We start from the raw sequence: 23,475 nt of genomic DNA, 5'->3' as shown, positions 1-23,475 counted from the left end.
CCGCCATCCCCCCCAGCCCCGCCCCGGTCTCTCTTGCTCCTGTTCTGGCCACGTAAGACATTTCCCTTTGCCGTCCACCATGACTGTAAGTTTCCGAGGCCTCCCCAGAAACAGATGCCACTATGCTTCCTGTGCATCCTGCAGAACTGTCAGCCAATTAAACTTCTTTTCTTTATAAATTATTCAGCCTCAGGTATTTCTTTATAGCAGTGCAATAATGGACTAATACACCTTCCTTTTGTTTTTAAATGATCTTAATCATTTTAAAGCATACAATTCAGTAGTGTTAAGTATTATTATGGACTGAATGTTTGTCTTCCCCAAATTCACACATTGAAGCCCTAATCCTCAGTGTGACTGCACTTGGAGATGGAGCCTTTAAGGAAGTAGTTAAGGTTAAATCAGGTTACAAGGGTGGGGCCCTGATCTGATAGGATTAATGTTCTTGTAAGAAGAGAGACCAGAGCCCACTCTTTCTCCCCTTGTGCACACGCTGAGGAAAGTCCACTTGAGGATATAGTGAGAAGTCTGCAACCTACGGGGGAAGCACTCTCCAAACACCAACTCTGCTGGCATCTTGATCTTAGACTTTCAGTCTGTGGAATGATGAGAATATAAATACATTTCTGTTGTTTAAGTCACCTAGTCTATGGTATTTTGTTGTGATAGTCCAAGCAAGTGAATACAAGAATATTCACGTTGTCATACACCATATCTCCAGAACTTAATCACACTGCAAAACTGAAACCCTGTATCCATTAAGCAACTTCCTTTTCTTTTTCCCTCCAAACTTCTTTCAATAACCATTCTGCTTTCTTTGTCTATGGGTTTGACTACTTCAGATTCCTCATATAAGTGGAATCACACAGTCATTTTGTGATCAGTTCATTTCACTTAGTATAATGTTTTCGAGGTTCATCAGTGTTGTAAAGTATGACAGGATTTCCTTTCTAAGACTGACTAATATTCCATTGTATGTATAGACCACATTTTGTTTGTTTGCCTTCATATTAAGGGTGTGAAAATTTGTTCTCAGAGGCAGCTAAACTATCGGTGACTCTCTTTGGTGATGTTAAGTTTTATTTTGTTTGCTTTTGGTTGGTGCTACTAAGCAATACATCACCTCTGTTCTCCCTGTTCAGCTCTTGGCCCTGCAGGAACTCTCTCAGCTTGGACTTGCAGAGTTTTGTCCTATGTCTGCGCAGCCTAGAACTTAGCTACAGACATACGGTGAATTCCTACATAGTCTTAAGGGTGCCTCTCTCTTGTGAATTACCCTGCCCTGCAAATTCCAGCCATTTAAGCAGCTCAAAACTCCAATCTCTGCCTCCTCATTTTAGTAAGACTGCTGTTCTGTTTAGGATTCATTTTTGTGCTCTGTACTAGAAAGTGGTCCTAGATAGAAAGCTAGGGTGATCATAGCACTCACCTTTGTGTTCTCTCAAGGATCACAGTGCTGCCTGTGTGTTCCTGAAAATAGCTGCCTCGTGTATTTTGCCATGTGTAATATTTTGATTGGAGAGTAAGTCTAATGCCATTCTGTCATGACTGGAGGCAGAAATATATTTGTTTTTATTAATATGCCCTCCCTGTTTCTCTTCTTTTATCCTTATACAGTCTATCTTGATGATCTTATCCATTCTTAGAAGTTTCAATACCCTTTCTGTTTTCCTTACTTTAGGTTTTGTTTTTTTAGATGGAGTTTCACTCTTGTTGCCCAGGCTGGAGTACAATGGTGTGATCTCAGCTCACTGCAACCTCTGCTTTCCGGTTTCAAGCGATTTTCATGCCTCAGCCTCCTGAGTAGCTGCAATTTCAGGCGCCCACCACCATGCCCAGCTAATTTTTTTGTATTTTTAGTAGAGACGGGATTTCACCATGTTGGCCAGGCTGGTCTTGAACTCCTGACCTCAGGTGATTCACCTGCCTCAGTCTCCCAAAGTGCCGAGATTACAGGCGTGAGCCACCACGCCTGGCCTACTTTAACTTTTTATTAACTTTTCACCTACTAAAAATAAGTTACTAAGATGTTAGAATGTATTTGTTTACTTTGCTCTTCTTTTTAGTCGTCTTTGCTTGTAAAAATAAGACAACAGAAAAAATTTAATGGAATTTCTGATACTGTGAAGGGTAAAGATGATAGCACAATTTGAACAATGTTTTGGAGAAGATGTGGTTATGTCATATTCACAAGACATATCTGGGCAATAGTCCATTTCTCCCATGATTCCAGGCATGTACCCAACAGTCCATTTCATTATTGCTTATTACTGCCCAAAAGTTCCAAGAAATGATGAAATCAGTCTCTTTTGGCATACATCTATACATACATACAGTCTCATTTCACATACATTTTTCAGAAGGAAACAAAGCAGAGAAAAAATTCTGAGAGAAATTCGTAGCTAGTAACCACTCTCACTTTTATTTTAGTTTCCATAAGTGAAATTGCTGGACTTGAGAGCAATTTTTCCTTGCTCAACAGAATTAGGTGACATGGGGAATCAATTCAATATATATTTAATGAGCATCTAGAGTATCATGGGGCAAAAAAATAGCAACTTAAAATATTAATTTCTATAGGCAGTCTCCAAATTTGAATCATTTCCTGAAAAATTACTTCTGCTTTTGTCAAGTTTCCTGCTAAGCAGTTTAGAGATTGGGCTGTTTCCTGACTGATACATATCCCTTCACACTTCGATAATTTAACTCTCTCAACTGCATGTGAAAGATCTTAGCTGAAGATGACTGACAGTGTTATTTATTCCATGTTAGAGTTGCCTACGGCAACCCAAGCCCAGAATGACTACGGACCACAGCAAAAATGTGAGTTAACCAAGGTAGCATGGAAGACGATGCATAGTGACGGTAGGCTACAGATGAATGGGGCGTAGAATAAGTTTAAAGCAGAGGATGCAGAACAATCGAGGATAATTTGAGGAAATGCTTTTGGTTCAGTTTAAAGTCCAGAGTTGGAATATGAAAAATTGGTGTATGGTACAGGATCCGATCTTAGACCTCAGGTAAACCCTTTTCTAATCATTCACTTCTTTGATTGCATCTTAGAAACCCAACCTAGGGCATTGCCGTTATTCCTTCTTGCTCCTATCTATAGTGGGAACTTTGTTGGGAGAACTTTATCTCTTTAGCTATATTCGGAATAACCTTGGACCAGCTGTTTAAAAGTATGGCTGTTTTTCTGACTATGGAATGAGGAGGACACCAATAGTTTTGCTGGTGGATAATAGTAAGAGTTTTGTCAGGAAAGAAACTGATTTACATATCTAGATTTTTTTTTTTTTTTAACTTCAGTGTTGCACTAGAATGGTGACAGGGAAGAAACAGGGAAGAAAAAGTCTCAAGAACACTACAGATAATAGTCTCTGTGACTGAGGATTTGAAGGCAAAAGAGCCATTTTTACATAGGGCCCTGAGAGAACATTATCTGAGACAGACAGGTAATAGTGTAAATGCCAAAATTAATCCTTGATTTTGTATCTTAGGCAGTAAACTCCCACGAGGTATATTCTTTAGGGTAGTTCCTTAAGCTTTCTCTCTTTTTACTACATAGTTTTACTATTATGATTTTTAATGTCTTTTGAGAGTGTTGCCTTAATTTGCTAAATCATTCTAGTATACTTGGGATATTTAGACTTATTTCTATTACTATAAATTATACAGCATTGGACATCTTTATTTGTGTAACCTTTTCCTATTTTTGAATTATATCTGTGTTAATTTCTAAGGAATAGAAATATTAAGTTAGAAGTAATGTATATCTCAAAGTATATGTTCAAGGTCACACACACAACTGGTGATAAATTAGAACCTACTTGGAACTATTTAGAGGCTTTCGATATACACTTAAAGTAAATTTAAAAAATTTATTTTACTTCTTGAATTGGCTTGTGGTTACACAAATACAATTATGCTTTGATACCTTTTTAAAATTTAGCATAACACAAGAATGAACGTTTGTGTATTTCATTAAATGTTCTCCTGTGATGCAAATGTCTTTTTAAAAGTTTTACTAGAAATCTAATGCCTTTGGATTCATCAGTCCAAATACTTATTATGCAGAATTCTCTCTATGAAGGCATCTCTCATTATACATTTTTTTCTTTAAGAAGTTTAGAATACTCCATAGATACACACATAGATAGAATAATTTATCTAAAATGTAAACAGAAAATTGAAGCCCAAATAGGCAAGTTTAATTTCCTAATTCAAGGTTATTAAACAAAGGAATCAAAATTAGAACTTAAATATCATCTTACTTCACAGAGTTTTGCTCGTTACATGTAATTTCTACACTATCGGGCTATGAGATACCTTCGATTTTAAAATAAAGATTTGCTGAAAATACTTCCATTTTTCAAATTTAAAATTTAGATTTAGGTTGTGTGCAACATAGCTAATATGAAGTAGTGTCCTATGCTTAAACATGGCATCAACCTAAACTTACTGCTCTTTTGATAATGACAGTTTACAAAGCACTTTTGAAATGTAGATTATTTTTATCTAAATTTTATGTATTTAAATTTTGAATAGATAATATGTTTACGTGGTTCAAAATTCAAAAGGTACAAAAGAAAATAAGGTAAAAAGTCTTTTTCCTATCTTGTCTCCAGTGACTGTTTTTTCCATTCCAGAAGCAAACAATGTAATCAGATTCTTGGGTGTGTTTGCAGAGATATTTGTATACCCTGTTCTGCAGAACGTTTGTTTGTCTTGACTATATAGCTTACAAAATATTCCCTATCAGTTAAAAAAAAAAAGCCAGTCTTTATTAGAAGCTGTATATTCACTTTATGGATATATCAAAAATGTATTTGGCCTTTTACTGATAGAATGTAGATTGTATTCAGTCTTCTCCTACAAATATTGCTGCCACGAATAAATATGACATTTTGCACGTGTGAGTATCTGTAGGAAAAATTTCTTAGGGAGAAATTTCTAGGCCAAAAGGTAAATGCCTTTGCCATTTTGGTAGATATTGCCAAATTGTCCTCCAAAGAGGCACCAATTTGTATTCTCACCACCTGAGTATGAGACAGTATAAGTCACAATTTCAAAGGAAAAAAGCATTCTTTATCTTGATGAATACAGTAAGTTCTTTGATACAGGTGTTAGTGGTTACCTTAGACTTTAGAGCAAGTTCCTGATACATCTAGAAAAGGAATCTTTATGGCCTGGATCTCAGTTTCCATTAGGCCAAACTGCTTTAAGATGAGGTATTCTTCCCTGACTTTCTCTTTTCTTTCAACCTATCTTCTGACTCAGGATTGTGCTTTGACTCTCTGTTGTTGCAGCTGCCTCTTCCAGGCCTTCTTGTTCTTGCCTTGTGGCAATAGCTTTGGGGCTTCTGACTGCAGTTCTTATGAGTGTGCTGCTATACCAGTGGATCCTGTGCCAGGGTAAGTGCAAACTTAAACCAAAATTAATCTTTCATTTTATATTATAAAAGCAATATAACATAGCAGGAGCTTTGAAAAACCAAAAAGTAATTCAAACAAAATATATCAACATCTTTATACAACTGTTTTCTGGGTATAGCCTCCTTATCTTTGACCATGTGCATTTGTGTCAGCGTGTATTTTCTTTTTGTTTTTTGAGACAGGGTCTCCCTGTGTCACCCAGGCTGTGGGTGATAGATTTGTGTGCTGCTATACCAGTGGACCCTGTGCCACTGTACAGTCACAGCTCACTGCAACCTTGACCTCCTTAGACTCAAGTGATCCACCTCAGCCGCTCGAATAGCTGGGACCACAGGCACATACCACCATGCCTGGCTAATTTTTGTATTATTATTATTATTTTTGTAGAGGCATTTCACCATGTTGCCTAGAATGATCTTGAACTCCTGGGCTCAAGGCATTTGCCCTTCTTGGCCTCCCAAAGTGCTGGGATTACAGGTGTGAGCCACTGCACCTGACCATATTTTCTTAATAGAACTGCAATCAAGTCCTTTTAAAATTTCTCCCACCTTTCTTTCTTCTAATGCAAGGCTGAGAATAGTTCTTATCGTAGTATGCTCATAATTTTGTATATTGCTTTTTAATTTTATGTTGCCAGAAACATTTTTGTACTGCCATGTGTATTGTGATACTTGAATTATAATATTAATGATGTTTAACTTTTCACATAATAGATATATCATAATGTAATTAAACATATTCTGTTTGTGTTTTTGTTTTTTTTTGCCATTCTGGTGCTTTCACATTTTCTAAAACTAATTTTTCTAAGTTTAGTTCTTCTAGGTCCTTAAATCTAGTGATCTAGAGGGCTCAGTTTATTGTTTTACAGTCTAGAGTCCTAGCTTAGGTTTATGTTTTTAGGGGATGATAGTGACAGATTATACAGAAGTGATTTATTAGGATTCTTTTTTTTAATTAAAAAAAATTTTTTTTGAGACAGAGTCTTGCAATGTCACCTGGGCTGGAGTGCAATGGCGTGCAGTGTCTCCCAGGTTCAAGTGATTCTCATGCCTCAGCCTCCCATGTAGCTGGGATTACAGGCACTCACCACCATGCCTGGCTAATTTTTTGTATTTTTATTAGAGACGGGGTTTCACTATATTGGCCAGGCTGGTCTCGAACTCCTGACTTCGTGATCTGCCCTCCTCAGCCTCCCAAAGTGCTGGGATTACAGGTGTGAGCCACTGCGCTCTGCCGATTTATTGGGATTCTAAGAGTTTAGCTCCAGGGTTTCTACCTCAGATCCAAGTCTGACCTTTGACAAAAAGGAACTCCTAGGGAAGTTGGGAATTTCTAATCCAGGCTGACTAATGTCACAGTCATATGGAAAAAGCACAAATCTATAAGGTGCCAATTTAACAGCTTGATCTCCAAAACTTACATTGGTTGTATGCCAGGTCTTCCTAGAGAACAATTATCTAATATTTATATGAAAAGTACTACTTTCCCCACTTTGTAACTCCCAAATCTAGAGTAGATATATACTCCATTCTGCAATTATGTATCTACACATGTGCTCATGGAATATAATGGCTCATACTTGCTCACTGTAGAATTGTGCTTATGGTGAGTGTATGCAAATATGTTTAAGTATTGAAACTGAAGTAGAAAATCAGTAGAATTTTGGAATCTTGGTTGGAATTACCTTGAAAGCATATTCAGTTCCCTTTCATTTTGATTGTTTTGAGACAATGTCTTGCTCTGTTGCCCGGGCTGGAGTGCAGTGGTGTGATCTTGGCTCACTGCAACCTCTGCCTCCTGGGTTCCAGTGATTCTCATGTCTCAGCTCCTAAGTAGCTGGAATTACAGGCGGGTGCCACCCTGCCCGGCTGATTTTTTTGTATTTTTAGTAGAGATGAGGTTTCGCCATGTTGGCCAGGCTGGTCTTGAACTCCTGGACTCATGTGAGCCGCCTGCCTCGGCCTCCCAAAATTACAGGAGTGAGCCACCATGCTTGGCCAGTTCCCTTTCATCTTAACAAAACTATGAGCCAACCATTTTAAAGGAATGCGGATCTTCCGTATTTAAAAGATCTTGGTTAGAACATTCTATCACTTTTCACTTTAGCACCTGTTATGCTTCTCTGTCAGAAAACCCTTTTAAAAAAATATCAATGTAAGTTCTTTTTGCTGAAGTATAAGTGTTTTCTTCCAGTTTTCAATGGTGAGAGTTATATCTGTGATAATAAAAAAGTAAAACCTTTCATTCTAGTTAAGTTTGCTTTTCCTAGTTTCTTTTTTTGTGTGTGTGCATTTTTGGTCGGGCATTCTGAATGATTCTGCCTGATTTAAGTAATATGCATTATGCAATTATGCAATGTATGCATTGAGCAAAGACAGTACACAGACGCATATCATACAAGCACACAGTTATCTGGTGTGTGTATATTACATGTGCACAGAGATCTCTAGCACAAGTAAAGTACTTGCTCCAGAGTTTTCAGGCAGATTGTTCTACATTTTCTTCTTTGCTCCTTCAGTTATAGTCCTATTCTTGTGTAGTGGAATACATACTTAGTAGATGATGGGGGTGGACATTATGAGGTATTCAAATTGAGACCATGCATTGTTACACATTTCTCTAACCCTTAATCTGAAAAGTGGTGGAGCAGGGAAGACCTGGGACTGCCATATTCCATTTTATCTCCCTTTTCATTTCCAAGACTGAGTGGTCCATAAATATGTGAACCAGGTCCTCTTCTTTCCTAGGCTCCAAGTACTCTACTTGTGCCAGCTGTCCTAGCTGCCCAGACCACTGGATGAAATATGGTAACCATTGTTATTATTTCTCAGTGGAGGAAAAGGACTGGAATTCTAGTCTGGAATTCTGCCTAGCCAGAGACTCACACCTCCTTATGATAACGGACAAACAGGAAATGGTAAATGCAAACATTTAGAAAATGTAGGGGTTTTGTTTTGTTTTGTTTTGTTTTTTTTTTTTCTTAGCTGCTGTTTAAATGGATCACGTATCCTCTTTTGAGGAACAGAAGGAATCTGTGAGGGGATACTGTATTCTTCCGTTTCCCTCTTCTTCTCTTTCCTCTTCCTCTACTTCTGCCTTCTTTCCTCTCTTCCCCACTCTTTACTCTTATGCTGTCTGCTCCAACAAACCTCAGTTACAGCAACCCAGATGCTTGCATAGCATGTAAGTATGTATGTGGGGCAAGGAGGTAGAAGGATGGTGAGTGTTTTGGAGAGGAATTAGACCTGAAATACAGCTCTAGTTAAAAGAAGTCTTAGGTCCGGAAACATACAGGTCCAACAACAAGGTAGTAGATTGTTGTTGGTTTTTGTTTGTTTGTTTTGTTTTTCTGAGATGGAGTCTCCCTCTGTCATCCAGGCTGGAGCACAGTGGCATGATCTCGGCTCACGGCAACCTCCGCCTCCCAGGTTCAAGTGATTCTCCTTCCTCAGCCTCCCAAGTAGCTGGAATTACGGGCGCCCGCCACCACACCTGGCTAAGTTTTTGTATTTTTGTAGAGATGGGATTTCACCATGTTAGCCAGGATGGTCTCGCTCTCCTGACGTGATCTGCCCGCCTCAGCCTCCCAAAGTGCTGGGATTACAGGCGTGAGTCACCGTGCCAGGCCTGGCAGCAGATTCTTATACAGTGGAACTTGGGAGGGAGGGAAAGATAGAGATCACGGGGACAGAGTGATTGTGATAAGGGCTTAAATGCCTTCTTTTAAAAAGTTTTCCCTTTATTCACTGGAATGCAGTAAGTTCCAGAATGCAGTGTCGAGAAAGTTGGGATATAAGCACGTGTATGTGTGTGTATGTGTGTGTGTGTGTGTGTGTGTGTGTGTGGCCTCCACTTCCTTCGGGCCCCTCAGATCCTTCCTATCCACCCAGCAATCTCTTGGAAAAGAACTTGCTATTGGTCCTAGACCATCTCAAGGCAACACAAGGAATTGACATCCTGAGGTTGCGTAGTATAAAAATCAATCAAATTCTAATTTGTCAACATAAATAACATCTATAAGGAAAACAAGAAATCTTAGTTTCGTCTTTAGCACTAATTTAATACTGATTTTTGTGTTTTGCTATTGTTTTCTGTTTTCTTGTTTGGGGTAGAATCTAGTCACAGAGAACAGTTTATTGAGAATTAAACTATATTAACTTACCTTGGAAAAAATCCAGAGGTTACTCTAAAGCAGCTGGGGAGAACATATAGTTCCTAAATTTTATAACTACCTATACAGCTACCTATATAAAGCATACAGATTCTTGTTTTCTGTCAAAGAAACACTTACTCCTTTGGAATTCCACATAGAATCTAAATCATTCCACATATGTGACTAACATTTTTTTTTTAAGTCTTCTCTAAGTGAGGTGGCAGAATGCATTGAGTCATACTCATTAAACATGCCATCTTAGTTTTATGGCCTCCAGCAAAATAGCCTTGCTTTCTGGACCTTGTAGCAACCCCTATTCTCATTCTGATATAGTGACTCTGAGGATTCGAGCTGACTGAAGTAAATAGCAGAAGTGAGCCATGAATTTGAAACATTGAGGGCAAAACTGATAAACAGGAGTCGTGAGTCATAGCACAAGACACTGCCACAGAAAATTGTGGTGTAGCAGCTACTATACATTTCACAGTGTGATCATGAGAGGTGAGGAGGGAAAGGATGAAGGGCACAGAACATCTGGGAAAACGGCAATATTGCTGTTTCTCTGAGGTACCCAGAGGAAGGGCAGGATCATTAGAGGAATTTTGTCCTTCCTTTGTTTCCTTACATGCTGCCGTTCCTGAGACTATTGTTGAGTAAAACCAGCAGAGTTACACTCACTGCATTTCCAAATTGAGTTTATTTTCTCTTAATGATCCGTGGGGCCAGGTCAGTGCTGGAGAGGGTGGAATGTCCCTGCTAGATGTCATAAGTTTGACCTTTGACACTCCTCTGGAATCTTACTTGATTCTCTGCTTTGATTCTTTTTCTTGCTCTGACTTTTGTCAGATTCTGTAGAACCGAATTGACTTTTACGTGACCTGCTGCGTCTCTTGTTCTAGTGTTACTATTCTTTTGTTCTCGGGGCAAGATTTACATACTATTTTGAGGTATGTACAATGTTTCTAGTATCATACTGGGGTCTGAGCCACTACCAAAAGAGCAAAAAGTAAAAATAAAAAAGAGAGCTCTATGAATCTGTTAAAACTGAAGGTTTTCAAACTGGCATTCCATTGGTGGAAAGTGCTGCTAGAGAATTTCGTTGCTATGTGTAGAATCTACAGGCCTATGGAAAATATCCCTCTCATGCTGTTAAATGGTCATCTTTCATTGAGATACTTAAGTAAAGTTCACCTCCTATCTTAGATCACTTACGGCAAAGTGTACAATAATAACAGAGGCTACCGTGGATTGAGCACCTGCTTTTTGCCAGATGTTTTATGTATAGTATTCTTTTGGTTTTTTTTTTTTTCCTTTTTGAGGAGGAGTTTTGCTCTTGTTGCCCAGGTTGAAGTGCAGTGGCACAATCTCGGCTCACTGCAACCTCTGCCTCCAGGGTTCAAGCGATTCTCCTCTTTAGCCTCCCGAGTAGCTGGGGTTACAGGCGTCTGCCACCATGCCTGGCCTTTATGTATAGTATTCTTAATCGTCACAGCAATTCTGAAAAATAGAGTTCCACATCCCCATTTTGTTGGTAAATGAATAAAATTCAGAGGAATTGGCTGGGCGTGGTGGCTCCTGCCTATAATCCCAGCACTTTTGAGAGGCTGAGATGGGTGGATCACTTGAGGTCAGGAGTTCAAGAGCAGCCTGGCTACAGTGGTGAAACCCCGTCTCTGCTAAAAATACAAAAATTAGCTGGGCATGCTGTTGTGCACCTGTAATCCCAGCTTCTTGGGAGGCTGAGGCACCCGACTCGTTTTAACCCACGAGGTGGAGGCTGCAGTGAGCTGAGACCAGCACCACTGCACTACAGCTTAGGCAGCAAAGTGAGACACTGTTTAAAAAAAAAAAAAAAAAAAAAAATCAGAGAATTAATGAGTATAAGTCTAAGGCTACAAATCTGGCAGAGCCAAATTTTAAATTCTACTCCAGTGGGCACGGTGGCTCACGCCTGTAATCCTAGCACTTTGTGAGGCCATGGCAGGTGGATTGCCTGAACCCAGAATTCAAGACCAGCCTGGGCAACATGGCGAGACCCTGCCTCTACAAAAAAAATACAGAAATTAGCTGGGTGTGGTGGCATGCACCTGTGGTCCCAGCTACTCGGGAGGCTGAGGTGGGAGAATTGCCTGCGCCCAGGAAGTCAAGTGCAGATCACAGCACTGCACTCCAGCCTGGGCAATGGAGTGAGAGTCTGTCTCAAAAAACAAAACAAAACAAAACAAAACAAAACAAAACAAAACAAAAAAAAAAATTCACATCAACTCATCTTCAAAGTCATTTGTAGAAATATTGTATTTGACAGCTTCCAGAATCCATTTTGCACATGTTCAAGAAGATAACTTTTTCTACTAATTGTCTTCTAGTTTATTTTCTATTCATATTTAAATTTTTTTTTGAATTTGACATACAGAATGTACATTGTATGACCGTGGAGATTTAAATTTATTTATTGTGATGAGGTCTCACTATGTTGCCCAGTGTGGTCTTGAACTCCTGGGCTCAAGTGATCCTCCCGCCTTGGTCTCCCAAAGTGCTGGGATTATAGGCTTAAATATATTTAAAATAGTGACATGCTTAGTTATTGTCTCTTTTTTTCTCTCTGGGACCTTAAGATTACTCTTGAGAGAGAAAATAAAAGCAAAATGGAAATTAAATTGCTCTGTTATTTTCTCATTTTTGTGTTAACATTATAGCATCAGCCCTTACTCCTTCTTGCCCTTTGAGTATATCTTTAGATGTTTGGATATATTCAAATTCTTGATTTTTCTTGCCATTTTCCCCCCACCAAGCTCAGTTCATCCTGGATGTTGTTAGCCCTGATTCCTTATAGTTATTGGTATGTTATTTTAAAGTATGCATTCATTAGTGAGTTCCCAGTGAAACTGCTTTGATTTCTTTAAATCTATTCTGATGTTCCTTGCCCTATAATATCTCTCTGCCTCATTATCATAATTTGGAATTATATGATCCAACTTTACTGTTGCAACAACCTCTCATTCAACTTTACCTGTCTTCCTAAACTTGGGATTCCCTGAACTTCTGGCATGGGCTTCTCACGTATTTAGGATTTACATCTAATGATACCCAAGGTTTCCTTCTTTGGGTACAGCAATACAAACACTAGGGTAACATGGTCACTTTTCTGTATATTTTTCATCGGGTAATGAAAACAGCTTGGTTTCTTTCAGACAGTCATGAGTATGCTTCGACTGTATTTCTTACTAGCTGTGTGAACTTCAGCAACTTCCTTAACCTTTTTGACTCTCAGTTTCCTCATGTGCAAAGTGAAGATAGAACTTTTTGACTGGCTGGGCGCCGTGGCTCACACCTGTAATCCCAGCACTTTGGGAGGCCGAGGCGGGTGGATCATTTGAGGTTCGAAGTTCAAGACCTGGCCAACATGGTGAAACCCCATCTATACTAAAAATACAAAAAATTAGCCGGGCGTGGTGGCACACGCCTGTAATCCCAGCTACTCAGAAGGCTGAGGCAGGAGAATCACTTGAGCCCTGGAGGCAGAGGTCGCAGTGAGCCGAGATCAGGCCACTGCACTCCAGCCTGGGAGACAGAATGATACTCTGTCTCAAAAACACAAAAAACTCAAACAACAATATAAAGTCCAGAGCCAAAAATAACTTTTACTTTGCTCTTCTGTGTCCCAAGACACAATTTCAGTAAAAGATACATCACAGAATAAATTAGGACTTGCTGAATTGAGTATTTTGTTTATGAGGAAATCTGAGATGATATGTCAGAAGATTCAAAGAAATCGCTGGAAACAGGGTAGATGGTAGAGGAACGGTTTTACTCTGGAGGTCTTCACAGTCTGGTAATGTGTGTCTTTTGTCACGCTTCTTTATGATCAGATTAAGCAGCTAGTGTGAACTGCATAACAAGGGATGGGCATGATAGGCTAGGATATTTCCACTATTTTTTAACTTGAAAAATTGTGGGAAAATATGCATAACATAAAACTTACTATTTTAACCATTTTCAAGTGTACAATTCGGTGGCATTAAGTACGTTCCTATTGCTGTGCAACCATCACTACCATCATCTCCAGAACCTTTTCATCATCCCCAGCTGAAGGTCTGTACCTCTTAAACAATAACTCCTCTCCCTCTAGCTCCTGGTGATCACTGTTCTACTTATCGTCTCTATGAATTTGCCTTTTCTGTCCTTCAGTGTCTAGCTTATTCACTTAGAATCATGTTTTCAAGGTTCTTCCATGTTGTAGCATGTATCAAAGTGATGGCTGAATAACATTCTATTTTATGGATATACTACATTTTATTTGTCCATTTATCCATTTATCCTGTTGAGAATAAGGCTGCTGTGAACTTGGATATCCATCTGTTGACGGACATTGTTTCCACAAGCTTTTAAAAGAGGAGCAAATGATGATTGATAGAGCAGAGCTTATTGACTTTTAGCATTGTGTACTTACGCAAAATTATAGGGAAAATTCTTATTGATATTAAGCTGTAGTAATTTGTAACCTGTCAAATTTTCCTTTGAAATTTCTTAATGTTATTTGCATGTTTTTAGATGATGGTAATTAATGTGTTCATATTATAGGATATCTGAAAAGTCTGGAAACAGGCTAAACTGATTTTTAAACTGTAAGTTACATTTTCAAGTAATACGCTCTATATTTTTACTCAATCTTGAGACGTGTTTTCAAGTGAAACATCTCTAAATTTAAAGCAATAGACATAATTATTTTAGACCTTATGAGTACTCTGTATTGTAATTTTTTTCAAATTAGTAATTACATCCTTTGCTTTAAGTACTTCACCTGAAAAGTGTCTGAAGAAAACACAATAATGATATTATTTGAAAATATGAGGCTGTAGGGTTCCCCAGTTCCTGACTTTCTTTCTGTGCATTGGCTGAAAATCGCAGAGGGCCTTGACTGCCCTATGACCCACCCAGCTACAGGTTTTTCCACTGCAGGCTCCAACCCAAACCCCAGCCTTGAACATTTCCAGTCACTGATAAAGGTATCTAGGTTGCAGCTCAAAACACTGAAATAAACTAGCCCCAGCCCTAAGTCAGATTCCTTAAACCTCATAAAAGCTCCATCTCTGACCCCCTTGCTGTGGACGTACGTAGGTCAAACGTTCCTTTTCTCTGACTGTCCGTCGTGAGGATTGCTGCAGCCCTCTGTAAGTTCCCGTAATAGATGCTTTGCACGGATCACCTTGACGTTGAGTGCTATACTCTATGGTATCCCAACCAGCCCCATCTCATGATGGTTTGAGGCTCTCCCTTGTAGGAATTCTCCTGTCACTGCTTTCAGGATGATTTTAGCCACGGGTTTGGTGGGACAAAACAGAACTATACTGTCAAAAAACACCTTTATCTTCTGTTTTTAGGCGTTTTGGAACCCGTTATTTTATATTCTGATTTTATCAAATAGCATTATTTCATTCTTGGTTTTTGCTAAGCATTAAATTATTCCAGGTAATAAAAAATTGCAACCAGATTTTATTTTAGTTTTAAACATTATTTTTACACATTCTGCATCATTTCACTATTGCTTAAATCTTTTCATATTCTTAGATACAATTCTACTTATTTTTAATTGTCATGAGCTATGAGCATATTTATAGAAATCATTTTGCTTGCTGTCATTTATTTACATTATATTCCCTAGAATTAAGTTGGCTAATCAAAAGATGTAATTTTATAGTTTCCATGTATTATTAGTTTTTCTTAATATGGGTTGAAATAACTTACATACATTCTGTAAACCATGTTAATTTGGAAGTTTAAGGAATATGCTTTGTGCCTTAATGAGATTTTAATTTCAATTAAAAATATTACATACAGAAGTGTGTGTGGAAGTTATAAATGTTGAACTAAAAAAGCAAAAAAGGAAAAGAAAAAGTGCACCTGATTTTGTTTGTTTGGATTTTATCTTCACTTTGCTTTTAGGGTTTGCATTTTTTCTGAAATATAAGCAAACATTACAAACGCTAAGTGACATAACACCTAAGTGTTCTAGCTCACACCTTCTCTGGGTGACAAGAGTTCTCAGTTACCACCTTTACCTATACTTTTGTTGTTGTTGTTAGAGACTCTCACCCAGGCTGGAGTGCAATGGCACAATCTCATCTCACTGCAACCTCCACCTCCCAGGCTCAAATGATCCTATTATTTCAACCTCCCAAGTAGCTGGGACTACAGACATGTGCCACCTTGCCTGGCTAATTTTCATATTTTTTGTATTAACCGGGTTTTGCCATGATGCCCAGGCTGATCTTGAACTCCTGGGCTCAAGAGATTTTCCTGCCTTGACTTCCCGAAGTGCTGGAATTACAGGTGTGAGCCACTGTAGCAGACTAATTTATACTTTCATGCTGTTTCTACAGTTATACTTTCTACAATTTCTACTTTCATGCTGCTTCTATATTCTCTCTCTCTCACTCTAATACACACACACACACACACACACACGCACACACACATACACACACATCCATGAGTACATAGAATAGGTTTTAGCACTATGATTGTGAAGGCCTCTTCCAAGTGGAAGATTTTCGAGTGAAGGTGCCATAATAAACATTTTCAATATCCACCAATGAGAAGTTGTAAAAGGACTGACTGATCAAGTGACTTAGAATTATATGGGTCTTGAGGGTAGTAAATGAGCACAGGATTGGGGTTTGTACGTGGGCATTACCCAATCCTAGCTCTTCAGACTCTAATTAAAGTTTCTGAGCAAATCTTTATCAACTTCTGTGCTTCATTAGCTGCTATTCCTCCTCTTGAAATGAAAGAAAAAGAAATGGACTATTTTCTCATAATTCCAATGGAGAAATTGGGAATTACTCTTTTATTCCTTTTGTTAATTTTAATTAATTTATTTTTTCAAATATTTAGTTTACAATTTTTGATTCACATATACTCAAATTTTATATATCTTTGAATGCAGTAACATTTATTTCTTGAATCTTTTTTAGATCGTGCTTCACTTACCTTACACCATATTTTGTGAAAATATTAATAAAAAAAAATCTCATATCTTTTTTTTCTCTTCCTAATTTAAATAATTCTTTAAACAAGTTGGTTAAGAAATGCAAAAATTTTAAGCTATGTTGAAAATTACAGTGTCATTTCATCTGTCGTATACTTCATTCACTCTTCTGTCTACCTCCTTACCCCCAGCATGCACAGTTAAGAGTTTTACAGAGAGAAAGTAAAAAATAGAGTTTGTGTTCAGAGGGTTTTAACTTCTTGCAGCATAATACCTGATTGTGTGTTCTTTATTTCTATAAATACTTGTTAAACATAATTCTTTTAAAAAGAGATGGGATCTCACTCTGTTACCCAGGCTGGAGAGCAATGGCGTGATCATAGCTCACTTCAGCCTCAAACTTCTGAGGCTCAAGTGATTCTCCTCCCTGCCTCTGCCTCCCAAATAGCTGAAACTACAAGCACATGCCACCTTGACTGGTTGGCTAAATTTTTAAATTTTTGTAAAGATAGAGTGTTACTATGTTGTCCAGGCTGGTTCTGAATTCCTGGCCTTCCGAATTGCTAGTATTATAGGCATGAGCCACTATGCCTGGTCTGCATTTATTGAGTGTAATTTTATGTATTTTTCTAGGTGCTAGGGATATGGTAGTCAAGAGTTGTTGCTGTTATGATGTTTACATTTAATTTAATTTATTTATTTTTAAGGAAAATGATATTTTAAATTTAATTTTGTTATTAACATTTTTTAAATTGACACATAATTACATATATAGGGTATTTATCTGAAGGAAATAAAGTCAGTATGTTGAAGATATGTTCACTCTCATGTATATTGTAGCAATATTGACAATAGCCAAGATATGAAATCCACCTAAATGTTCAACACAAATAAATGAATAAAGAAAACTAACAGAAGAACAGAAAACCAAACAGTGCATGTTCTCACTCATAAGTAGGAGTTAAACAATGAGAACACATGGACACAGGGAGGGGAACATCACACACTGGGTCTGTTTGGGAGTCGGGGGCTATGGGAGGGATAGCATTAGGAGAAATACCTAATGTAGGTGATGGGTTGATGGGTGCAGTAATCCACCACGGCACGTGTATACCTATGTAACAAACCTGCACATTCTGCACATGTACCTCAGAACTTAAAGTATAATAATAAAAAATGAAATAAAGAAAATGTGGTATGGATATACACTAGAATACTAATCAGCCATAGAAAATAATGAAATCCTGTCATTCATAGCAAAATGGATGGAACTAGAGGACACCATGTTAAGTGACATAAACCAGGAACAGAAAGTTAAACACTGCATGTTCTTGCTTATGTGAAAACTAAAAAAAGTTGACCTCAGAACAGAGGATAGAAGCAGCTAGGAAGGGCTGGGGAAGGGGAGGTTAGGGAGAGAGATGTTAAAGGATACAAATTACAGCTAGATAGGCAAAATAAGTTCTAATGTTCTATTGCAGTGGTCTCCAACATTTTTAGCACCAGGGACCTGTTTTGTGGAAGACAATGTTTCCATGGACCGTTGTGGGGGGTGGTTTCAGGATGAAACTGTTCCACCTCAGATAATCAGGCATTAGATTCTCATAAGGAGCAGGCAACCTAGATCCCTCACATGCGCAGTTAATGATAGGGTTTGTACTCCTGTGAGAATCCAGTGCTGCCGCTGATCTGCTGATCTGACAGGAGGCAGAGCTCAGGCGGTAATGCTGGCTCGCCCAGCCACTCACCTTCTGCTCTGCAGCCCGGTTCCTAACAGGCTACAGATTGGTACTGTCCATAGCCTGGGGGTTGGGGACCCTTGCTCTACAGCACTGCAGGGTAACTAGAGTTAACAACCATTTATTGTATATTTTCAAATAGCTAGAAGAGAGGATTTTGAATGTTCCCAACACAAAGAAATGGTAAATGTTTGAAGCGATAGGCTAATTACCCTGCTCTGATCATTACACATTGCATACATGTTACATGTGCTTTCATTGTCTTCGGAAGAGACAGACAAAACTAAACAAATGAATATGGTGATATATGCTTTAAAGAAAATGAAACAGTATGATGTCATAGTAAATGTGAATACTGTTTTAGATTGGTTAGTTAAGGAAGGCCTCTTTCGGGAGGGAACATTTGAGTTGATATCTAGACCTGATTGGCAGCCATGTAGAAATCTCATGAAAGATATTCCAGGCAGAGGGAAAAGCTATGCAAAGACCCGAAAGCAAGAATGACCTTGGCATGTGAAAGGAACAGAAAGAAGGCTCATGTGGCTGGCACCTAGGAAGTGAGTAAATGGTTAGCAGGGGCTAGATTATGTAGGACTGTGTGTACATTGTAAGGATTTTAGATTTTATTCTGTGTGAAAAGTGAGACCACTGGAGGACATTAATCAGGGGCACAGAGTGATGAAAAGTTTAGCACTGGGAGAGAAAACTTGGATGATTATTTGATAAGGATCCAATTCTTGGATGAATTCTTTCACCCACATGACCTCGTCTTCTCATCTCTAAAGGTGAGGATAATAATAGTTGCCTACCTTCCAAGATTGTCAAGAATTTCATAACTGGAAAGAATCCTAGAAAATATCTAAGCTAAACGCTCATAAAGAAGTTGAAGCTCGGCCAGATTAAACCACCTGCTCATCTTCAGATGGAAGGACAGAACTAGGAGCTCCAGAATTTTGTTTCTGTTTTGTTTTCCTAAATGCCACAGTGTGTGTGTAGTATTTCAAATGATGTTGGGAATGAACGCAGAGGGATTTTGCAAACCTTACAGTGCAATACAAATGTAAGAGATAATTGTTTTCAGGATACTGGGTTCTGAGAGAACAAAGTCATCACAAGGAATAGATTATTTGGGAAGAAAAGCATTGATAAACAAGTTGTACTCATTTTTCAAATGCTTCGTCTAGGAACCACCACAGTCATGTCCTGAATGGAAACAGGACCGAAACCCAGTGAAGAGAAAATAGAGGTTATTCTGACCATGAGAAATAGCACAAAAGACTCCTTTTCTCTCCTGTAGTGTCTTTACTAGAAGTGCGAAGAGGCTTTTTGCCTCTCTTTATTTTATTTTGTTTTTTTTGTGATAGAGTCTCACTCCGTCACCGAGGCTGAAATGCAGTGGTGCCATCTCGGCTTACTGCAATCTCTGCCTCCTGGGTTCAAGCGATTCTCATGCTTCAGTCTCCCAAGTAGCTGGGATTACAGGCACCTGTCACCATGCCTAATTTTTTTTTTTTTTTTTTACTTTTTTATTTTTAGTAGAGATGAGAGTTTTGTACCACATTCACCAGGCTGGTCTCAAACTTCTGACCTCAAGTGATCCCCTCACCTCGGCCTCCCTAAGTGCTGGGATCACAGGCGTGAGCCACTGTGCCTGGCCTTCTCTTAACTTTAGAAGAGCAACTCTATTTGTGCTCATGCAGGGTCCAAGTAGGCAAAGAGAGACAGTTAAGAGCAGAGCCCATAAATTCTTCCTCTTCAGCAACCATCTTTCAGGAGTGGAATAAAAACAACATCAAAATGGGACATCTGGTGGTATAATAATCACCATAGGCAGTTGAAATTGTGTTGCTTTCTTAGCAGTTTCTAGATAAAAAAGAATATTTTATTCCAAAAGTGTTTGACCAATTAAGCTGTCATTAGAAAATATTGAAAGTGTAATTGTTAATTACACCAACACTAAATCCTACAACAAAATTACCTTAGATTATCTTTTTAACCTTTTATTTTAATCTATTTTAATCTTTAATATTTTATTTTATTTCATTTATAGAGGCAATTCTCTTAGGATATAAACTTCTTCATTTGAATGTCAGACTTTGCAGATCGAAGCATCTTTTATCTCTGTTCTTTTGGGTAACATGGCACACGTAAATGGTGTAGCCAATATACCTTTACCTTAAACTTATTCCCTTAAGAACTGTTTTTTTCTTGCCATATACAAGATTGAAAAGGACATGGAAAATGAGACTTTGGAAAAAAACCAAGAATATTGCTATAGGTTTAATCATAATTTACATACTTAAGTATGGGAAAGATGTTTACTTCTGCAGCAAATGTGTAGCTTCTTTCTTTTGAAATAATCTGAATACCTATCAAGTGCTCCCTTTAATTAAGAAGAAAATTACAATGGAAGGTAGAGATGTAATATTATCTTATTTGCTACATTATAAGAATCCAGATATGGATAGAAAGGTCAATTCTAGGATGCTGCTCCTCTCTACAGTTAACACATCTTTAGAATTAGATGTTAAATGAGAAATTAGTTATTTAGAGTGAATAGTTGTCTTATCTTGGGCTGCTCTAACAAAATACCATAGACTGGATGGCTTAAGCAACAGATGTTTCTCTCTCTCAGTTCTGAAGGCTGGAAAATCCAACATCAAGGTTCTCTGGCTCCTGGTGAGGACCTTCTGGCTTGCACATGGTTGCCTTTTTGTTGTATCCTCACTTGGCAGAGAGAGTGCTTTGGTCTCTTCCTCCTCTTGTAAGGACACTAATTGCATCACGGAGGCCCCACCCTCATGGTCTTATCTACACCTAATTACTTGTTAAAGGCTCCACCAGCAGGTATCATCACATTAGGGGTTAGGGGGTCAACATACTGATTTTAGGAAGCATTCAGTCCTTAAGAGTGGTGGTGATGGAGGTGTAAAGAATGCTAGTTTGTCTTTTAATTAATTACTTAACTTAGTATAAGGAATCCAACGCAGAAAGGAATAGTTGTTTGACCTTGACACTAGGTCTCTTTTTTGGTTTTCAACCTTTCTCTTAGAGCCTGCTCCAAGATTTCCTCAGTGAGGCCTTTCGCTGGGTTGGTCTGAGGAACAATTCTGGCTGGAGGTGGGAAGATGGATCACCTCTAAACTTCTCAAGGTAAGGGGCTTTAAAGGAGTGCCAAGAAAGAGAGAGAGGAAAAAGGAAAGCCAAATTATGATACTTGGGGAATAGTTTAAGAAGAGCAGAGGGAGAGGAGAGGAAAAAGTGAAAAGGAGAGGAAATAGGGAATAAGGAAGGGAATGAACAATGGGTAAGGGCAAAAAAAAAAAAAAGGGATAACATTTTAAAGAGGCTGATGAACAAATTTAATTCTTCTGCTGTGTGGAGGAATTAGGGGCCTGAATAGGGAGAAAGAATTTGCTCAATTTTTATCCCTTCATGCCTTTCAACTCCTTTTCTGTGCGTACGGCCTCAAGTGATTGACTTTTATGATTTCTTACAGGATTTATTCTAATAGCTTGGTGCAGACATGCGGTGCCCTCAACAAAAATAGTCTTCAAGCTTCAAGCTGTGAAGTTCCTTTACAGTGGGTGTGTAAGAAGGTCAGACCTTGATGGATGACCACTCTGTCCTGACCCTCAGATCTGTCATGTATCCCTAGTATCCCTAAAAGGAGGGAGCTGGCCACTGGCTGTTGGGAAAGCCATGAGTATGTAGTTAGCAAATACTGAACTTGCTCAGATATGGCATTAGATGCAAGACAACCTCCTGGGGATTGATGCCTAACTGATGGATTCTCTTTGAGGCTATTTAGATATTATGTGAACAGTTTAAAGACCAGATATAAGCAAATTTTTGAAATAGGTAAGTTTGTTTTGTGTATTTCTCAGTATGGCAACTAATGCTGCCACTCTCATCCCCATCCCAACCATCTCTGTCAAAAATACACCTTTTTCATATTATATTCTGAGCTAATCTGATAAAATCTATGCCAATATATACTGTTGCCTATGTAGTAGATAAGTACGTTATTGCTGTACTCCTCTAGTACATTACCGAGCCCTGATGGTATATTTCTATCCTAACAGTGACTCTTTGCAAATCAAGCTTTATTCTAAAGAATAAACCTAGCTGGCATGGTTGTGTGTACCCATAGTCCTAGCTATTTGGGCAGCTGAGGTGGGAGGGTGGCTTGAGCCCAGGAGTTTGAGGCTGCAGTGAGCTATGACTGCGCCACTGCACTCCAGCCTGGGAGACAGAGCCAGACTCCATCTCTAAAAAAAAAATAATAATAATACTAATGTGAGAATGTAAATTGTGGGAAGTGAGTGAGGGCAAGGTGGTACTTCCTCTTTCTCAGCTCTTCACACTTAATGCAAAAATCCGGTCTTAATTGATTTTGTCTTTTTTCTGAGTATATATAGATGTGGTTGAATTAACCAATGTGTGATTGTATCTTTTCCATTCTGTGACTGTTTGACCTGCATATTAATTTCAAGATAGCAGTGAATTCGATAAGGCATTGTCATAGAGGAAAGTTTACAGAAATACTTTATGTGGTTGGATCACCAGATTATCTTAGGTACTAAGGCCTCAAAAATAAGAAAAACTTTATTATTTCTCCTTAGTAGAGTTTGGACATACATAAGGAGAGAAGGTGCAGTAATGAAATAGACCATAATTCTGTAGTGTTGATGATCCTGGATTGTAATCTTTTTGTCTTTATCTTTCATAGTTTTTTTTTTTTTTTTTAAACACGGACTGTATCTTATCTACCACTGTATCCCAAATACCTAAGATAATGCTTACATTCAGTGACAAATAAATAAATGGATGAATAAAAAAAAATGAAAACTGTTCATTCTAGTTATTTCTGTTAGCCCGTAAATTAGAGGACTTAAAGATGAGAAAAACAGTATATCCTAATCCTCCCTAACTCACCAGTATGAGTCTTCAGCAGCTAACTCTAAAAAGGCAAAGGGCCAGTTAATCTGGATACAATGCTCATAGAAGGAAGTCATGGAAACAAGCTCCTGTCTCCTAGTGATCTCTTTCCTTTGGTTCTGGTGCAGGAAGTATCCCTGAGTTACGGATATGATAGTAGTGACTCTCACTTCATTAAGGATGTAATGATAGCGATTCCATGTGGGCCATGCCTTGGCC

The 23,475-nt window shown here is 38.4% G+C and overlaps 1 protein-coding gene across 4 annotated transcripts in view; it reads left to right on the top strand.

The window, feature by feature from the left end:
* The window catches only part of KLRG1 (killer cell lectin like receptor G1), a 59,579-nt gene extending 36,428 nt beyond the window's left edge, over window positions 1-23,151 (top strand). For 2 of the 4 annotated variants that reach the window (XM_017894262.1, XM_017894260.1), the window contains exons 2-5: window positions 5,310-5,414; window positions 8,183-8,352; window positions 21,368-21,468; window positions 21,815-23,151. In XM_017894262.1, the coding sequence (XP_017749751.1) occupies window positions 5,378-5,414; window positions 8,183-8,352; window positions 21,368-21,468; window positions 21,815-21,926 (420 nt within the window). In that variant the 5' untranslated portion in view covers window positions 5,310-5,377 and the 3' untranslated portion in view covers window positions 21,927-23,151. The other 2 variants (XM_017894259.1, XM_017894261.1) reach the window with 2 other exon arrangements.
* The last annotated feature ends 324 nt before the right edge of the window (window positions 23,152-23,475 follow it).

Source organism: Rhinopithecus bieti, unplaced genomic scaffold, assembly GCF_001698545.2.
Source record: "Rhinopithecus bieti isolate Rb0 unplaced genomic scaffold, ASM169854v2 scaffold_23748, whole genome shotgun sequence".
Taxonomy (NCBI): Eukaryota; Metazoa; Chordata; class Mammalia; order Primates; family Cercopithecidae; genus Rhinopithecus; species Rhinopithecus bieti.
Note: the sequence above shows the minus strand (reverse complement) of the source record. Positions and strands in the feature narration are given on the sequence as shown.